This window comes from Cervus canadensis, chromosome 15, assembly GCF_019320065.1.
Source record: "Cervus canadensis isolate Bull #8, Minnesota chromosome 15, ASM1932006v1, whole genome shotgun sequence".
NCBI lineage: Eukaryota > Metazoa > Chordata > Mammalia > Artiodactyla > Cervidae > Cervus > Cervus canadensis.
Genome location: NC_057400.1, coordinates 7,090,015 through 7,106,760, shown reverse-complemented (window position 1 = coordinate 7,106,760; position 16,746 = coordinate 7,090,015). Strand labels below are relative to the sequence as shown.

At 37.0% G+C, this 16,746-nt stretch overlaps 1 protein-coding gene across 3 annotated transcripts in view; it reads left to right on the top strand.

The window, feature by feature from the left end:
- The window catches only part of PTPN4 (protein tyrosine phosphatase non-receptor type 4), a 190,364-nt gene that overhangs the window by 120,334 nt on the left and 53,284 nt on the right, over positions 1-16,746 (top strand). For all 3 annotated transcript variants that reach the window (XM_043488068.1, XM_043488065.1, XM_043488066.1), the window contains exons 13-14: positions 8,820-8,888; positions 15,289-15,414. In XM_043488068.1, the coding sequence (XP_043344003.1) occupies positions 8,820-8,888; positions 15,289-15,414 (195 nt within the window). The remainder of the gene's footprint in view (positions 1-8,819; positions 8,889-15,288; positions 15,415-16,746) is intronic.

Genomic DNA, 16,746 nt, shown 5'->3' with positions numbered 1-16,746 from the left:
AAATAAAGGTCTAGTTTATTGAACCAGATAATCTGTTACTCATAGATGCCATCTGAGTCAAAATCTCCGTGAAATGTGGCCTCCTTTATTTATATCAGCAAAAAGTTCTGTAGGTTCTCAGCGTATAAACAGACTTAAGAAACCTGTTCCATTGACAATTCCAGGTCATTATTTTCTAAAGAAAATCAACCATATTATTTACAACCTACTCATGTTATAATTTCATTGTATCTTTGTTAAATATTTACAAGAAAACCTTTTCATGAGGAAAATATTCAGGTGTGTCCCAGAAAAGATTTATATCATAAACCTCAAGCGTTTATAATCGCCCTATTTGTAATCAGCAAAAACAAAACACAGCATGTAGCATACATAGTACAGGATATACCATCAAAAATACATCCTCCTCCAGATAAGTAGTAAAAATAGCCCCAAAACTCATGATCAGCACTTAACCAGAATTAAGGAAATTGTAATCACAAAAAAGGCACAGAAGATTCTTAAGTGGCTTGATGTTATGATTGACTTCCCTGTCACCATCCTAAAAGCAGTATTGGGAAAAGTAAGGTATTGGTACTTGTAAATTTAAAGGTAATTAGTTTTAGATAGTGAGTATGACAACAGTTGTAACAGTCAAGGAAAAATCAAACAGTCTTGTCTATTGGTGCTAAATCTTAGCAGGGACAGACGAGATCCCCATGAGAGAGCAGTGCAGACCGTAACGGCGTTCCCTCAATAAACTGCATCCCTAACCTAAAGACCACCAGGCTTGTTCTGCAAGAGCTACACTTTGCAGAATTTTTTATTCCCTCTCTTCTTGAAAATACGATATACCCAGTAAATATACACACACCACTTCATTTAGGCAATAAAAAAATTAACAGACTATAGTAACCTGTTTTTAACCATAATTTAAACCAGACTCAGATGAAAAAAGAAAAATCAAGTAACTTACCCTCACTGTACCATAGAAAACAAAATTAAATCATGATGACTATAGACACAAAAGACAGTTAAGGAAACCACTTTGGGAGAAAATTATCCCTAAAACAGGATGAAATTTTTACCTGGATGTTGATTTTTAAAAACTAAGCTCAATGGACTTCCCTGGGGTCCAGTGGTTACGGCTCTGTGCTTCCACTGCAGGAGGCGCAGGTTCGATTCCTTGTCGAGGCACCAAGATGCCGCATGCCACGTGGGGCAACCAAACAAAACAAAACAAAAAAGAAGGAGGCAGATTTCTCATCATGGAAGTTAAAGTACTATACAGTAAATTAAATAGTTCTTTTTGAAAAATGAACTCAAGAACTATGTCATTTAAGAAGGAAATACTGGTTCACATGGGAGCAACACTTGCCGTTCAGGCTGTTCGTGCCCCGGGGGAATGGGGACCTCGTCCTGGCAGATTTTACACTTTTAGAACAACTTTATTAATACATAATTGACATACAATAAGCTACCATATTTAAAGTTTAAAATTTTTTGTTTGGAATATGTAATGTATATCCATCCATGAACCCACACCGCAATTAAGACGGTAAGTGTGTCCACCCTGGGGTTTTCCTCATGCTCTTCTGAAACGCCCTTTCTCCCGCCTGTCTGTCTCTATGTAGCCACTGGTGTGTTTTCTGTACCTAAATATCGGTTTGCATTTTCTAGGATTTTATGTAAATTGAGGCACACATTTTAAATATTCTCTGTTTATGTTATATACTCTTTTTCTCAGCATAATTATTCTGAAATTAATCCATTTTGTTGCCTGGATTGATAGTTCATTTCTTTTTAGTGTAGGGTAGTATTCCATGTGTAGGTATAACACAATTTGTTTATCCATTCACTTAATTGTGGATATCCGACAGACTGTTTCTCCATTTGGATTACTTTCGGGCTTGGACTGTTAGGAATAAAGCTGCTGTGGACATTAGCGTGGAAGGATGTGTATGGACATTTGCTTTAAGTTCCCTAGGAGTGGAATGACCAGATCATATAGTAGATGTATGTTTAACTTTCTAAGAAACTGTTGGTCGTTTTCCAAAGAACTTGTGTCATTTTACGCACCTGCTCGCTGTGTTTGAGAGTTCCAGTTCCACCACATTCAAACCACTGCCTCCTGGTATCCTTTCACGTGGCTAGTTTTCTGAAAAGCACATAAGTTTGATAAGTTCAATTTACCAGCTTTTTCTTTCATAGATCTTTCTTTTGTCATATTTAAGAAATCTTTGCCTAACCCACAGTCGGAGAGATTTATTCCTTTGTTTTCTTCTGAGTTTTATAGTTTTAACTCTTATATTTAGGTCTGTGATCCATTTGAAAGTAATTTTTGTATATGGTGTGAAGTATGGATTGAAGTTCATCTTTTTGTATGAGGATATCCAGTTGTTCCAGCATTTTTTTGTTAAAGAGGTTACTCTTTCTCCACAGCACTGCCTTTGCACCTTTGCTGAAAATCAGTATAGTCCATATTTGTGTGGACACATTTCCGGGCTTTTTTTAATAGTAAGTCTTAGTCCAGCTTTCCCAGCAGAGGGGGTGTTGGGGGCCATGGCACGTCTGGGTGGCCTCAGAGCCTGCTGCGCACGGAGCCCTGCACCCTCACCTCCGTCCTGGGTGCCAGGGGCCGGAGGTGCGCCCGGGGCCCACAAGACGGGTGTGCACAGAGGTCGTCTGTGCCTGGGGGCCGAGTGAGGCGAGGTTCTGGTGCCCCTCAGAGCATCGCAGGGTGGGGTGAGGGGCCCGCGCACTGCCGTGCTCTCCATCCCATTCCAATTCTGAATCATCAAGAACAGCATGAGGTAGCAGTCGTTCAGTGGGGAGTTTGTCTACTGTGAATTAGGGGCCTCCTGCTAGTCTCTGTTCTTGGCTAGTCCCAGAACATGGGGTTGCCTTGTGTGTGCCAGCAAGAAGTACAGTGATGGGCAGGAAGGAAGGACAGTGACTCTTCGCCTGTGAAGATGGGCAAGAATGGTCAGCCATCAGCGGCCCATCTGTGGGTCCAGCTCAGCCCTGGCGGCTGCGCGTGTGGCTCTTGTCCCTCCAGGACTCACTTCAGGACAGAACTGCTCTGCGATCCTGAGTTTCCCACCCAAGATGGGGGTCCCGCTGCGCAGTCCAGGGCCCGTCCTCAGCTCCTCAGGAGAGTGCACCAGCGTGGAGCCAGGTGGCCTTGCCGGACTCACACAGCACTGGACACGCACATCCAGTCTTCTCACAGGGGTGCCGCAGAGTCGGAGAAAGTCACAACCGTGGGTTTGTCCTCCAATGAAGAAGAATCTGCAGGCTTAAGAAAATAATTTTGTGTGGAATGATGCTATGTTGAAAATCAGTTCTGTGTGCCTTTCCCTGCTAGGTGTGGATCAGCAGGGCTGAGGCAGCAGATGTGTTTATAGATGTGTAACCAGAGACAGCCTGGAATCCAGAAACTCCAGGTCAGAGCAGCAGATGTAGTGAAGACAAGAGGATTCGGGGTGCCATGTGTGTTGGTGGCGGCAGGGATGCCCAAGACAGTGGTGTTCCGTCTCTGGTGGCCACAGCCCGTTTGGGGTCCTAATCCTGAAATCCTCCAGCCAGGTGGTCAGGGAGCTGCAGAATCTTCTGGGCCAGCTGCGCCTACAGTCCTAAGGTGTTCTTCACTGTGTTTGGATCATCTCCCCCGGACCCATGAGGAGAAGTCTAGATGAGGCTTAAGAATAGTGCTGAGAACTTGACTTTTATGGTTAAAACCATTAAACACAGTGTTTTCAGCACAGCGTGTTAAAGTGAATGGAAGGATTTAATGCCTTTTTCAAGGAGGGTGTCTCCATATTGGCAAAACCAGAGAATAAATGGGTCTTAAATAAATCGTCTTAAATCCAATAGTATTTGTCTTCCAACTTTGTTCTTTTTAAAAGTTGTTTGAATATTCTAGGTCCATTGCATTTCCATCTGAATTTTAGAATTAGCTGATCAATTTCTATAGAAAACACTTCTGGAATTCTAATTGGAATAGATCAGTTTCAGGAGAATTGACGTGGTATTGAGTTTTCTGACTCATGAAACATGGTATCTTTTTATTTAAATCTTATTCCTCTGTAGTTTTCAGTATACAGGTTTTTCACATCTTTGTCAAATGTATCGTTAATTATTTCATGTTGTTGATGCTATTAGAAATTGTCTTACTATGTTTTAATTTCAGATTGTTCATCACAGAAATGCAATTTTTTTTATGTTGCTCTTACTTTTTCTTTAAACTTTGCTTTACCTCGTGTCTTCCAGGAGCTTTTAAAAAACTCTTTTCCAGCGATTTTCTTCCTGGAGGATAGAGACAGTTCTATTCTTCCTTTCTATTTTGATCTTTTTTCAAATTATTTGTTTTATTTTTGGCTGTGCCGGATCTGTATTGCTGCATGCAGGCTTTCTCTGGTTGTGTTTGGGCCCCTCTTGTTGCAGAGTTCAGGCTCTAGGGCATGTAAGCTTCAGTAGTTGCGGCGCGTGGGCTCAGTGGTTGTGACTTGTGGGTTCTAGAATGTGGGCTTAGTAGTTTGGCGCACCGTCTTAGTTGTCCCACAGGATGTGGGATCTTTCTGGACCAGTGATTGAATAGGTGTCCCCTGCATTGGCAGGTGGATTCTTAACCACTGGACCACCAGGGCAGTGGTCATCTTCTTTATTCTTTTTTTTTGCTGGTTGCTCCAGTGTAGTGTTGAGTAGAAGTGGTGAGAGCAGGTGTCGTGCCTTGTTCTGATCTTAGTGGGGACCTCAGTCTTTCATTCTTAAGTGCGCTGTTGGTTTTGGGCTTTCACAGATGCTGTATATCAGGCATGTTAAGGAAGTTCCTCTATGTCTCATTTGTGGTAAGTTTTTATTAGGATTTTTGGATGTTAATTTTTGTCAAAAGCTTTTTCTGCACCTATAACATTGACAATATGGGTTTTCTTTTTATTTATTTGCTGAATTATATTGATTGATTTTTCAAGTGGTAAAGTAACCCTGCATTTCTGAAAGAAACCCCACTTATGATATGTTATCCTTTTTATATATCATTTTATTCAGTTTGCTTGCATTTAGTTTAGAATGTTTACATCTGTGTCCATAAAGGATATTTCTCCTCAGTTTTCTTGTAATATTGTTATCAGATTTGGTGTCTTTGAATGAGCTGGGAAGTATTGCTTCATTTTCAGTCTTCTCAAAGAGTCTCTGTAGTAATATTATTTCCCTTTAAATATTTGATGGAATTTTCCAGTTCTGTTCTTCTAATGCAGAAGTATGATTTACAGGAGGCTTTTGAACAGCACATTTATTCTTTAACACAAATGAAGCAGTTCAGGTTTTCTCTTTCTTCCTAGGTGAACTTTGACAGTTCATGTTTTTTCAAGGAATTTATTTTGTCTAAGTTCTTTAATATTTTGGCATGAAAGTTGCAGTATTCCTCTATTGTATTTTCAATATCTCTAGAATCTACTACTGTCTTTTCTCTCATTCTTGTTATCGATAATTTGTCATTATCCCTTACTAGTCTTGTTAGAAGTTTATCACTTTAGATTAAATATTTTTAAACACTGTAAATGCTAAATAAAACCTCGCTTCAAGTTTATATGTAGCTTATGGGCCACCCTTTGTCTACCAAGTCTTAAAGGAAAAAAGTAAGCAGAAAATATTACACTTAACCAGGTTCCCATTTAGAACAAGGGCCAGTAGATAGGCGTTATCACATATACAAAACCTCAGGGAATATAACATCTCTGACCTCATTTTGAAAAAAAAATTATTTTTAATGCTAAGTTTAAGCCATCCAAGAGAAATCAAAATGACTCAAGAATAATCTTGATGAGCTAATTAAGTATAAAGATTAAAATCTTTAAATATGAAACCAATCCTTAACAAGTATGAAAATTAAAACTATAGAATAGTATTAAAATATTATGAACTTCCTTGGTGGTACAGTGGATAAGAATCCACCTGCCAATGCAGAGGACACAGGTTCTATTTCTGGTCCAGGAAGATTCCACATGCTGCAAACAGGTAAAGTCCAAGCACCACAGCTACTGAACCCTTGCTCCAGAGCCCACGAGCCGCCGCTGCTGAGGCCCCGTGCTGTAAGTGCCTGTGCCTAGAGCCTGTGCTTCGCAGTGAGACGCCCCCACACTGAGCAGCCTGTGCTCCACAAAGAAGAGTAGCCCCTGCTCACCGCAGCTAGAGAAAGCCCGTGTGCAGCAACACAGACCCAGTGCAACCCCCCAAAAAATAAAAAAAATATATATGTTGTGAACTTTGACAGAGTACAAGCAGTAATATAACTAAGCAAGAGGAAGCAGGGACTAGTGAACAATGAGAATGCATATTAACAATTAAATGTTAATATGCTAAGTTTTTAAGGTTTTCCCTGGCCTTTTTATTCTCCTTTTCCTTTTTTTTTTTTTTTTTAAATAATGAATGGTAGCATTTTTCTTTCGTTTAATTCAAAGGAAATCCATTTGATATTTTTATTGTGACATATATAGCATAGTGACATTGTAATAGAATTATGGCCATATTTATAGCCTTTCCTATGTATGTACAGAGTTTCAGAATGATTTTTGCCTACTTATAATGGAGTTTATTTTTTAGGGGTATCAGTTCAGTTCAATTCAGTCGCTCAGTCATGTCTGACTCTTTGCGACCCCATGAACCGCAGCACACCAGGGCTCCCTGTCCATCACCAACTCTCGAAGTCCACCCAAACCCATGTCCAATGAGTCAGTGATGCCATCCAACCATCTTATCCTCTGTCATCCCCTTCTCCTCCTGCCCTCAATCTTTCCCAGCATCAGGGTCTTTTCCAATGAGTCAGCTCTTCGCATCAAGTGGCCAAAGTATTGGAGTTTCAGCTTCAACTTTTGACTTGCTTCAGCTTCTGACTTGCTCCAGTTTCTGGTCTCCACCCAGAAAAAAGCAGAACCCAACAGAAAGCCAGCTTGTAGAGGAGCCTCCAGCCTCCCACAGAGCTGAGCTGAGCAGAGAAGGACAGAATTGAGGCCTCTGGCGGCTCAGTTAACATGGAGTTAAATGAGTGTATAAGTAAACCATGTATGTCTATAGTTACAAAAGTTAGGTTTTATGTTTCTAGTCCTTAACTTTAAAGAGACATATCCAAAATATTTTAAATCACCGAAATGATTAATAGTATTGTAAATGATACAGGAATGGCAGCAGGACAAATGTTTGTCTGGACACTGTCCTATGCCTAATGGAAACACATTAGATAAATGCTTTTTTTCCTCCCTCATAACAAGCAGTGGTTAGGAATACTAGGGGGGGCTTCCCTCGTGGCTCAGTAGTAAAGAATTCGCCTGCAATGCAGGAGTCACAGGAGATGCAGGTTCGATCTCTGGGTCAGAAGATTCCCTGGAGGAGGGCATGGGCAACCCACTCCAGAATTCTTACCTGGAGAATGCCATGGACAGAGGAACCTGGCGGGCTACAGTTCATAGGGTTGCAAAAAGTCTGACACGACTGAGGTGACTTACTACGTAGCATGTACACAGGAATGCTAGAACTATTGTCATACTTAAAATGTTGAAATATTATGAAGACTGAGGGATGGAATGTGAAATATCGGAGGATTTAGTACTTCCTCTACCAACTTCCTTATACACATACCCTTATTATCTTCCTTATACACATACCCTTATTATCTTCCTTATACACATACCCTTATTATCTCTGTTCCAAAATATTCAGGGCAGTATAGTCCTTGTTCTGGTGTGGAAATACACAGCAGTGGTGAACCCAAATCTGTTACCTTGTTCACAGTTGCAAATATAGTTTATCCTTCTTAGAGGAAATATATTTCTCAAGAAACATCAACTTATCTAAATTTTAAAATCATGATAGTTTTTCTGACTTTTCCATTAAAACTTCAACAAACTTGCCATTCTGTTCACATTCATCTGTACTTTTCCGTAGAAGATGATCTTAAAATTGCTTGCTTAGCTTTGGAAATCTGTATTTGGTTGCTTTTGTATATATTAAATTTCTGTCTATGTAAGTGGTTTTTTATTTGGTATTCTAGACATTTATGTTTATTCACTCAGGTATGTTACGTGTCAGGTAACAGGTTCTCTGAGAACCAGGCTTTTAATTAATAAATTTTCTCTGAACTATTGGAGTACCACAGAGGAATCTCACTTCTCATACATAAATGGTGTGCTTGGAGACAGATCAGCTCCAAGACAGTACTCAGCTCCCAGCCACATTCTATCCTTTGTTCCTTCTCTTATAAAAACATCTGGAGTTGCCTGTATCTGGACATGAAGAGGTTTGAGGATATATCTGTGATCATTATCAGTAGATTAGGAAGAAAAGCTTCCCAGGGAAAGAGCAGTTAGTTCTTCAAGATCTCCGCATGTATCAGACCCTTGATTGTGCTCTGCTGTGCTGAGTCACTTCAGTTGTAGTCGTAGTGAAGACACTAGCCAGACCACAGACGTGGGGAGCGAGGGCAGGGCTTATATGAGCTGGGACAGAGCAGCCTATTTCTGAGTCTAGAGGGAGTGCCGTTCCAGGGCATGGCAGAGGGGGTTTTCTCTCACACAGAATTACTTCTTTCACACTAACTTCCAAACGAAAGAGTATCTGAAAACAGTGTCTTTGGCACAAGTCCTTGTTCATTAATGGAAGAACTGTAATTAAGTTTCATCCATCCAGATTGAAGTGGAATATAGTCCATTCTTTTTACCCTCTGCTCTGTTTTCTCCACTAGAAATACCATCTCCTGTAATTGTAATCTCATTATGTTGTGTGTTGTCATTTTATCTTGTAGTTCTCCTTAAGGTTTTCTTATTCTACATATTTATGTATTTCAGTGGGAGAACTGAAGTTCAGTCAGTTCAGTATGGCAAAGAAAAGGCAAATAAAGACAGAGTGTTTGCAAGGTAAGTGACGTCTAATTCATTGTCTTGAGTTGTTTTCAAAGCAAGATTAAAATTACTAGAAACTCTTTTCCCACATATGATCCCAGAGTTACCACATGATCCTGTCTTTAGTTAAACAACAAATTATGTTGAGGAAAAAATGCTACATTTTGTTGAAATTTTTTTTTCCTTTTGTTAACACTTTTGCAAAACATAATAACTCATTTTATGTATTATCCGGCCCATTTCCATCTTTCTTTAAATCATATTGTTAAGAAGTTGCTTTTTATTTGGGTACTATTTTGTTATCTTCATTTTTTTAAGATCTATAAATAATCAGTTTGGTTTTTAAAAGTGAGATGACATGATCAGATTTATGGTTTAGAAAATAGTTTTATGAGCAAGAACAGAAAATGAATTGGAAGTAAAGACTGGATACCCAGAGACCAATTAGGCAGTAATCCAAATGAAAATAGCCAAGGCCTGAACTAAAACATTGACAATGAAATGGTTAATTGGGAACAAATTTGAGGAATTTGCTTTGTGGGTAGAGCTAGCACAAATTCTTCACCAGTTGGTGGAGGTATGTGAGAGACAGGAGTATCTGGAAAAGACTACCAGATTAGAGTGATGCAAATTGGACAGGGGTTACAGGAGAAAACGGATAGTAATAGAAAAGTTAAACTGCACAGGTCTAGTTTGAGATGTCTGAGCAGTAATCTAACAGTATATATCCAGTAGATGACTACATAATTAGAGCTGATGAAGGAGAATGACCAGATTGGTGGCAGCAAATATTAAATTGAAGACCTACCATGCTGAACATTATTTCAGGCCCTGGAAATACAGTGAAGAACAAGATAGACATCTTGAGTCTAATGGAGTTTAGACTCTAATTGGTGCAACAGAGACCTACAGTAGGTAAATGACTGTGGCAGGGAAGGCCGTGAAGCTGGAGCCCCTAATGGGCCAGAGTGTGCAAGGCCATAGTCAAGGAAATGGTCAGAGTGGCAGGTGGCAGCTGGAGTCTCTGTGGCCCTGTGCTGGGAATGGTAAGGATTTAGGAGTGTAAGTAGGAGCCACGGGGAATGAGAGCATGGGAGGGATGTAAACTGACTTATATTTTTTAAAAATATGGTAGTGTTCTCATGCTTTGGAGTGATAAACTGAAATATTTCCAAATATCATATGGTTTCTAGGATTTGCTTCAGAATAATTGGCGGGAAAGGCAAAACAAGATTCTCATGATGATGATTGGTAAACCTGGGTCCTGAGTACACGGAGTTTATCAAACTCCTCTTTCTACTTTGTTTATGTTTGAAATGTTCAAAATAAAAATATAGGGGAGGGTGGAAGATCATCCTGGTTGCTGGAGTAGGAGCACTATGTGGGGTGTGAATGGAAAGAGGGTGATCAGGTAATCTCATAATGGCTAATAGCTATTTTGTACTTATCTGTGCCAGTCAGTTTTTGTATGTTAACTCACAGTTTCCAAACTCAATGAATTACTATAATAAATCTATTACAAATGAGAAAACCGAGTCAGTTTGAATAACATACCTGAGATTGTTCCGTAGATAGTGAGAGATGCCGACAAGATTCTAACCAGGTATTCTAGGTTCTAGCCACACTTTTAACCTCTTTGCAGTAGATTTTGCTGTTCTGCATCAGACAGGTGAATGTTTGATTCCTTCCCTGCCACAGATGCGAACGATGATCCTATTTATTGTCTGTCTCCTGCACTTGGATGTCAGCTCTAGGAGGATGGCAGTTCCTCCGTCTTATTCACCATAGTAGCCACAGCTCTTTAAAGAGTTCCTGTGCTGAGAGTCTGCTGCCAGTGGAGGCCTGAGAGTTTTAATAAATGAGAATTAGGCAATTTTGTTTTTTACTTTAATTTTCTTCTTAGTCTTTATCTGAAAGACCTCCCTGCTTTGTGTTTCTAGAGTAAAAAGTTTTTGTTTCTTTTTTCTTTCCTCTAAAAGTATAAATTGCTTTATTTTTTTTCTACTCATATAAATGATAGTTCAAATTTTTTTTCAAGTTCCAACAATGTCAAATAATGTAAAGAAAAAATTTGACCCCAAAACAATGTTTACTGTTCAAAATTTTACCATATATATGCTCACCAAGATGTTTCTATGTGTCTGTATCTGTTTCAAAAATTGTTTCATGCTTTTTCTTGCTTGTTTTTCTGTCAGCATATCATAGGAATTTTCTTCAATGTTGAAAAATCTGCAGTCATTTATGTCAGTAAATCTTAAACAGTTAAGTCCTTTTATCCTAATCTGTAGCTTTAACTCTGAGATTCTTCCCTTTGTTCTGCCACTTGTCTGCCTGCAGAGCCAAGAGTCATTACTTAATCTGAGGCTGTGCCAGCACTATTCCTGGAATGCTTGTAAAAATAAATAATATTACAAGTGCCTTTGAGTAAGGACATTTGAAACAACAAAAAAAATCATTAAAACATGATTTTTGTGTGTTCGAATAGTAAAATTTACTTTTTTTTTTCTTCTTTCCTGATTTACCTTCATCCTGATTTGTCTATGAATAATCTACCCAACTGGAAAATTGTTGGTGAAAAATGCCTTGATACAGAAAAGAGTTAGCAGGTCAGGGCTATAGCATTTTGCTGTGATAAGTTTAACTTGAATTAGAATGATATAGTTCATTTTGGCATTTGTTCAAAGAAGTTTTGAAATTGGTTTATTTTGGCTTTATTTTTAGATTTATTGATGGAAATATTGTCTATTTCTCTATTAAATATAAATCTTAGTGTCATGTTAGTGTTTTGGTTATTCAGAAAGGAGAAAGAAAGAACACTTAAGTTGTCTACCCTAATAGATATGCCTACTGAAATTATTCAAATTCCTCCTTTCTACAGTCGTAGATACCCTTGTTTCCAGTTAGAAAATACTAAGGACCTGTATAAAGGTAAAATGAACAGCAAAATGTTAATTTGAAATAATTTTCCTTGAAATTGCTCTTAAGAAAGAAATAATCTACTTCCTATCAATTTTGCTTTAACTTAGAATGTACGTGTTTGTTCTAGTTCTTAGTACTGTAACTTTTTTGCAACACTCCTTTCAGACTTGTTAAAATCAAAATAAATACTTTCCTGATTCTTCTCTGTTAAAACTGCACCATAACAAAATACTTATACTTTTTTATTCTTTTCCTAACAAGAAGCTTAACTATTTTGCTGCTTGATATTTATAAAAACACTGAACATGATTTCATAACTGGTTCTATTGTAATATGATATTCTAATATGAATACCAAATCATAGATGTATTATATGTTAATATTAATATCACATGCAGGTGACTTCCTTTATTTGTATGTGTTAATGCTTTAATATTTTGAGCATATCAGATTTTGAGAAATATGCAGATAGGTACACCTGCATCTTAGTTCTTTTTTTCCCAGAGTGGTTCCCAGTACGTTTTATTTTTTCAATTTTATTTAAATAAAAAAAATTTTATTTATATTGGAGTATAGTTGATTAACAATGTTGTGTTAGTTTCAGGTGGACTGCAAAGTGATTCAGTTACACATATACAAGTATTAATTCTTTTTCCATTTCAATTACAGAATGTTAAACAGAACTCCTTGTGCTATATAGTAAGCCTTTGTTGGTTATCTGTTTTAAATATAGCAGTGTGTACATGTCAGTCCCAAACTCCCAATCTATCCCTGCCCCTCAGCTTTCCCCATTGATAACCATGTTTGTTCTCTAAATCTGTGAGTCTGTTTTCTGTTTTGTAATGAGTTCATTTGTATCATTTTTAAAGATTCCACGTGATGAGGGATATTGTATGATACTTGCCTTTCTCTGTCTGTCTTACTTCACTTAGTAATATGATCACTGGTCAGATAGTTCTTCGTTTTATATATACATAATTAAAGTGTGAAACTGTTTTAATTGATTGTCTTATAAAACAAATACGTATTATTCAGTGACTAATAGAGCTAAAATTCCAATATGATGAGCCCCAAAGAAGTGTCATGTTTCTTTTGTTGTGCTGGAATTGTATGAATCCTCTTTGAAGTAATAAAGTCATCACTAGGATGGGGTTTTTATTAGTACTGTTTTAATGATCCTACTAGCTCTGAAAGACTAAGCTTTTCTGGGATTGTGGTAATCTGATGCATATCTATCAAAATACCTTGGAGGTTTTTAGCAATTATTTAATTATTCTGTTAGAGTATTAGAGAATTCTAGAATCCTTGCTCACTCCTTGGGACTTCAGTTGGCAGTATAAATAGAAAAGATTTCTCCTTAAACTTTTTATGTAAGTTTGCTTTTTCAGCAATAATAAATATTAATTTATTTTATTTTTCTGATACATCAGTTCTTTGAATTTCTTCCAGACATTTTCAATTGTCATATAATATCTAAGAAAAAAAACAAAAAAATCTTCCCATGCATCAGAAAAATAAGGTGCCATAGTCAGAAAATAAATTTACCACATTGCAAACACTGATGAAGTGTGGTATTTTTTTCTCTGAAATTTCCACACTCAACAGGAAACATAGACAGCAAGCTTGAGTGGGTGGGTCTCTGAGGTTAAAACTGTTAATAAAATAAAATACCTTGAGATTTAGTTTTGAATGCAAAGCATTTCCATCCATGTTTAGTTTATTAACAACAGTAAAGTGTTCTGATGCTTTATATTAGGTGAGTATAACTAGATTTTTTTTCCCTCCTTCAAATAACTCTTTCCCTCTTTTAGAAAATGAAAATAGGTGCTCTCTGATTGTGGTTAGTGAGCTCACTTAAACAGTTTACATTTAATAATCTAATATGTGAGTAATTATTTATTACATTAATAATTAGCATTACTAGAAAAGCTATAAATACTATTTATTGTAATAATCTTTATTTCCGTTTAAAAAAATCTAATACATGAGATTATATACTTTTTTGTGAATGATGAGGCAGACTAAATAGTATACTGAGTTATTTTCAAATCAGAAAGTCCTGTAATTTAAACTGATGATTAATGGGAAATGTTTATGTTTAAATTACTTCAGATTCACTTATGAAAAGTGAAATCTGAGTCAGTGATTTTTTTTTTTTTTTTTTTTTTGATTCTCTTTTAGAAAACTTTCAGTGTTCTTAAGGAGATGTCAGTCAACTATATTTCAATAAAAAATAAAAGGAAAAAAAAGCAATGTCATTGGCCAATGTAAAGATACTTTGGCTATGAGTACATTAAATGATAGAGCATTTGTGTGGTTTGCATTCCGAAGTAAAGTTATTTGTGATTTAGTAAAGTTAGTAAACTAAAACATTGCACTGAAAATTTACATACTCATAGGTCATTTCAGAAAGTAGGGAAGGACTTTAGGAGCATATATTTTACAAGTAAATTTAGGTATTTAGACGTAGAAGCCTAAGTGGTTTGCCTAAGGGAAGATCAAAGCTAGGATTGATGGTCCCCACTCATTATTTTAATGCTTTCTACTATGTATGTAAATTTTCTTGGGTACTCTTGGTCAGTATTACCATGCTTTTTAAATCCGGTCTGTGTGCTTCAGTGAATTTATTACTGAAATGTAAAACTCCCTGAGTTTAGAAGATGATATAGTATGTGTTTTTATGTAATTTACTTAATTCATTACATTAATCTTCATATGATTCTGTGTGTCAGAAAGCTCAGCATTTAAATAGATATCATGTATGTTTCATAAACTTTGGCCTCTTTTTGAATTTGTATAACAAATGACTTCAATTGTTAATTTACCTGAAATTCTAAGGGTTTTTGTTCTCTGCAAAGATCACTTAGTCTCTTTATCACTATAATAACTGACCATATAAAGTTAAGAAAACATATGCTGTGCCCCACCATGAGACAAAAGAGTTAACTTTCTAAATGTTTCCTAAAGAAGAAAAAAATCCACTGGCCTACTGTATTTAAAAGGGGAAAATTTAAATAAAATATACACAGCGTTTTTGTCCTGTCCTCATTGAGGCAGAGGATCAGGGTTTCAGTGTTTCAGTTCAAGGACACCCAGGAAATGATATGTTAGGAATTAAAACATCCCAAGATAAGAGTCACAGAAACTGTGGAAAAGACAGACAATGCCTATAATACTGATAGTATCTGGGAAAACTTGCTAACCAGCTGTTCCATTGTGTTTTTTTTTTTTTTACCGTCCTTACTTTGTTTCTTTTTTCTGCTCTTCGTTATTCTCTTTCCTTCTTTTTCTTAGCCTTCTTTCTTCATATAAAGTAGATTTACTATCTTAAGAAATTGTTTGGTAAATAGCCTCCAAATGCATTGATTTCTTACAAGTAAAAGCATTATGTTTACTCATTTAGACTATGATCTATTAAGATGATTTCTAAGGTTTGGTACATAGTTTGGGGTTTAAAAATAAACATTTTTACATACTATTTAAATTGTTACTCCAGATCCCCAAGTAAGCCCTTGGCACGGAAATTAATGGATTGGGAAGTAGTCAGCAGAAATTCACTATCTGATGACAGGTTAGAAACACAGAGCCTTCCATCACGATCTCCACCAGGAACGCCTAACCAGTAAGTACATCAGGGGGGACGTTTTGCTAGGTTCTAAATTTTTGGCTGTCTGTTTCCAGGGGCTGAACATCATAATATGTAAAATTTAAATCGTTCACTCAGGCATGATTTTCATTGCTCCAGGGCATTATTTTCTCTTATCTTGGAACTCCCTGTATAAGCAGAGCAGGAAATAAAAGTGCTCACTTAACTACAAAGCTGACTTTCATAGTCAGGTCACTGACCAATAAATCAAGGTCTCTTAGTAGACTTACATCTGGGAGTGTGGTTGTTGATGACATAATCCTTCTGCGTGTGTCTCCAGGGGACCACACGTTACTTGAGTGTGCCAGGTGCCGTGATTCTTACTCAGGCTCGTACCTGCTCCTGGGTGCGGCTGTCTGGTTCTAGGAAACGGGTCTCCAGCCTCAGTCCCCACGGGCGCAGCCATAGCTCTGCCGAGGAGCACAGATACTCAGCAGTTAACCGTGACTGTTTCATCCTAGCATTTCTCACAAAAGCTGGATGCTTGGGTGTAGGGAGTAATCATAATACATGTGTTCTGGCCAAAGATGTTATCTTAATTTTATAAAGTTAAAAGATGTGTTGTATTATATATATGTGATTGAGATAATGATAACAAAATGAGGGTCAGTTGACCATTGAGTGTCAGCTGAATGTTGACCATTCTTCTTAACCCCCAAAATATTTGAAGTATGGCATGGAATATAATATTTAAAGAAGTTCCTTTGGACATATTTTATGCACATTAATGTTCAGTAAATTTGCACTAAATCCTAAAACTTGTTTTGCTGATGAGTGTCAGTTGAAGTTTCTGCTGTGTTGGATGTAAAGTATGTTCATAAACAATTTGGTTCATAGCATGTTGTCTTCCTTACTACTAGAAACAAAATAAACTCAAAAGTTTCTTAGTATCTTGCTAAGTTATCTTTCTTATAATAGGCTGCATATAAATTCAAAGGCTAATCAACTTGCTTGAAGAAGATCCCGAACCTAGTCTCTTTTCCAGCCAGCCTTTCTTGTTTCCAGTACCCCTCTAAACAATTACAGAAAATTCTAGAAAACACAAGAAATTTAAACCAGACAATTGAATTAATTAATTGTCACTAACTCTGGTCAAACTTTCTGGTAATAAAACAATTTTAGGTATGATCTGAAAAAAAATTTTTTCCCCTAAATTTTAAAGTGACTGCATCTCTTATGAGGATGGAAATATTGTGTTCAGTATCTCTATTCTTAGAAATTATAGAAAGCCCCATTTATAAATGAAAGAATGTATTAAAGGATTAAAAAAGTTCAGACCAAATATCAAAAGATATTTCTGAATTATTC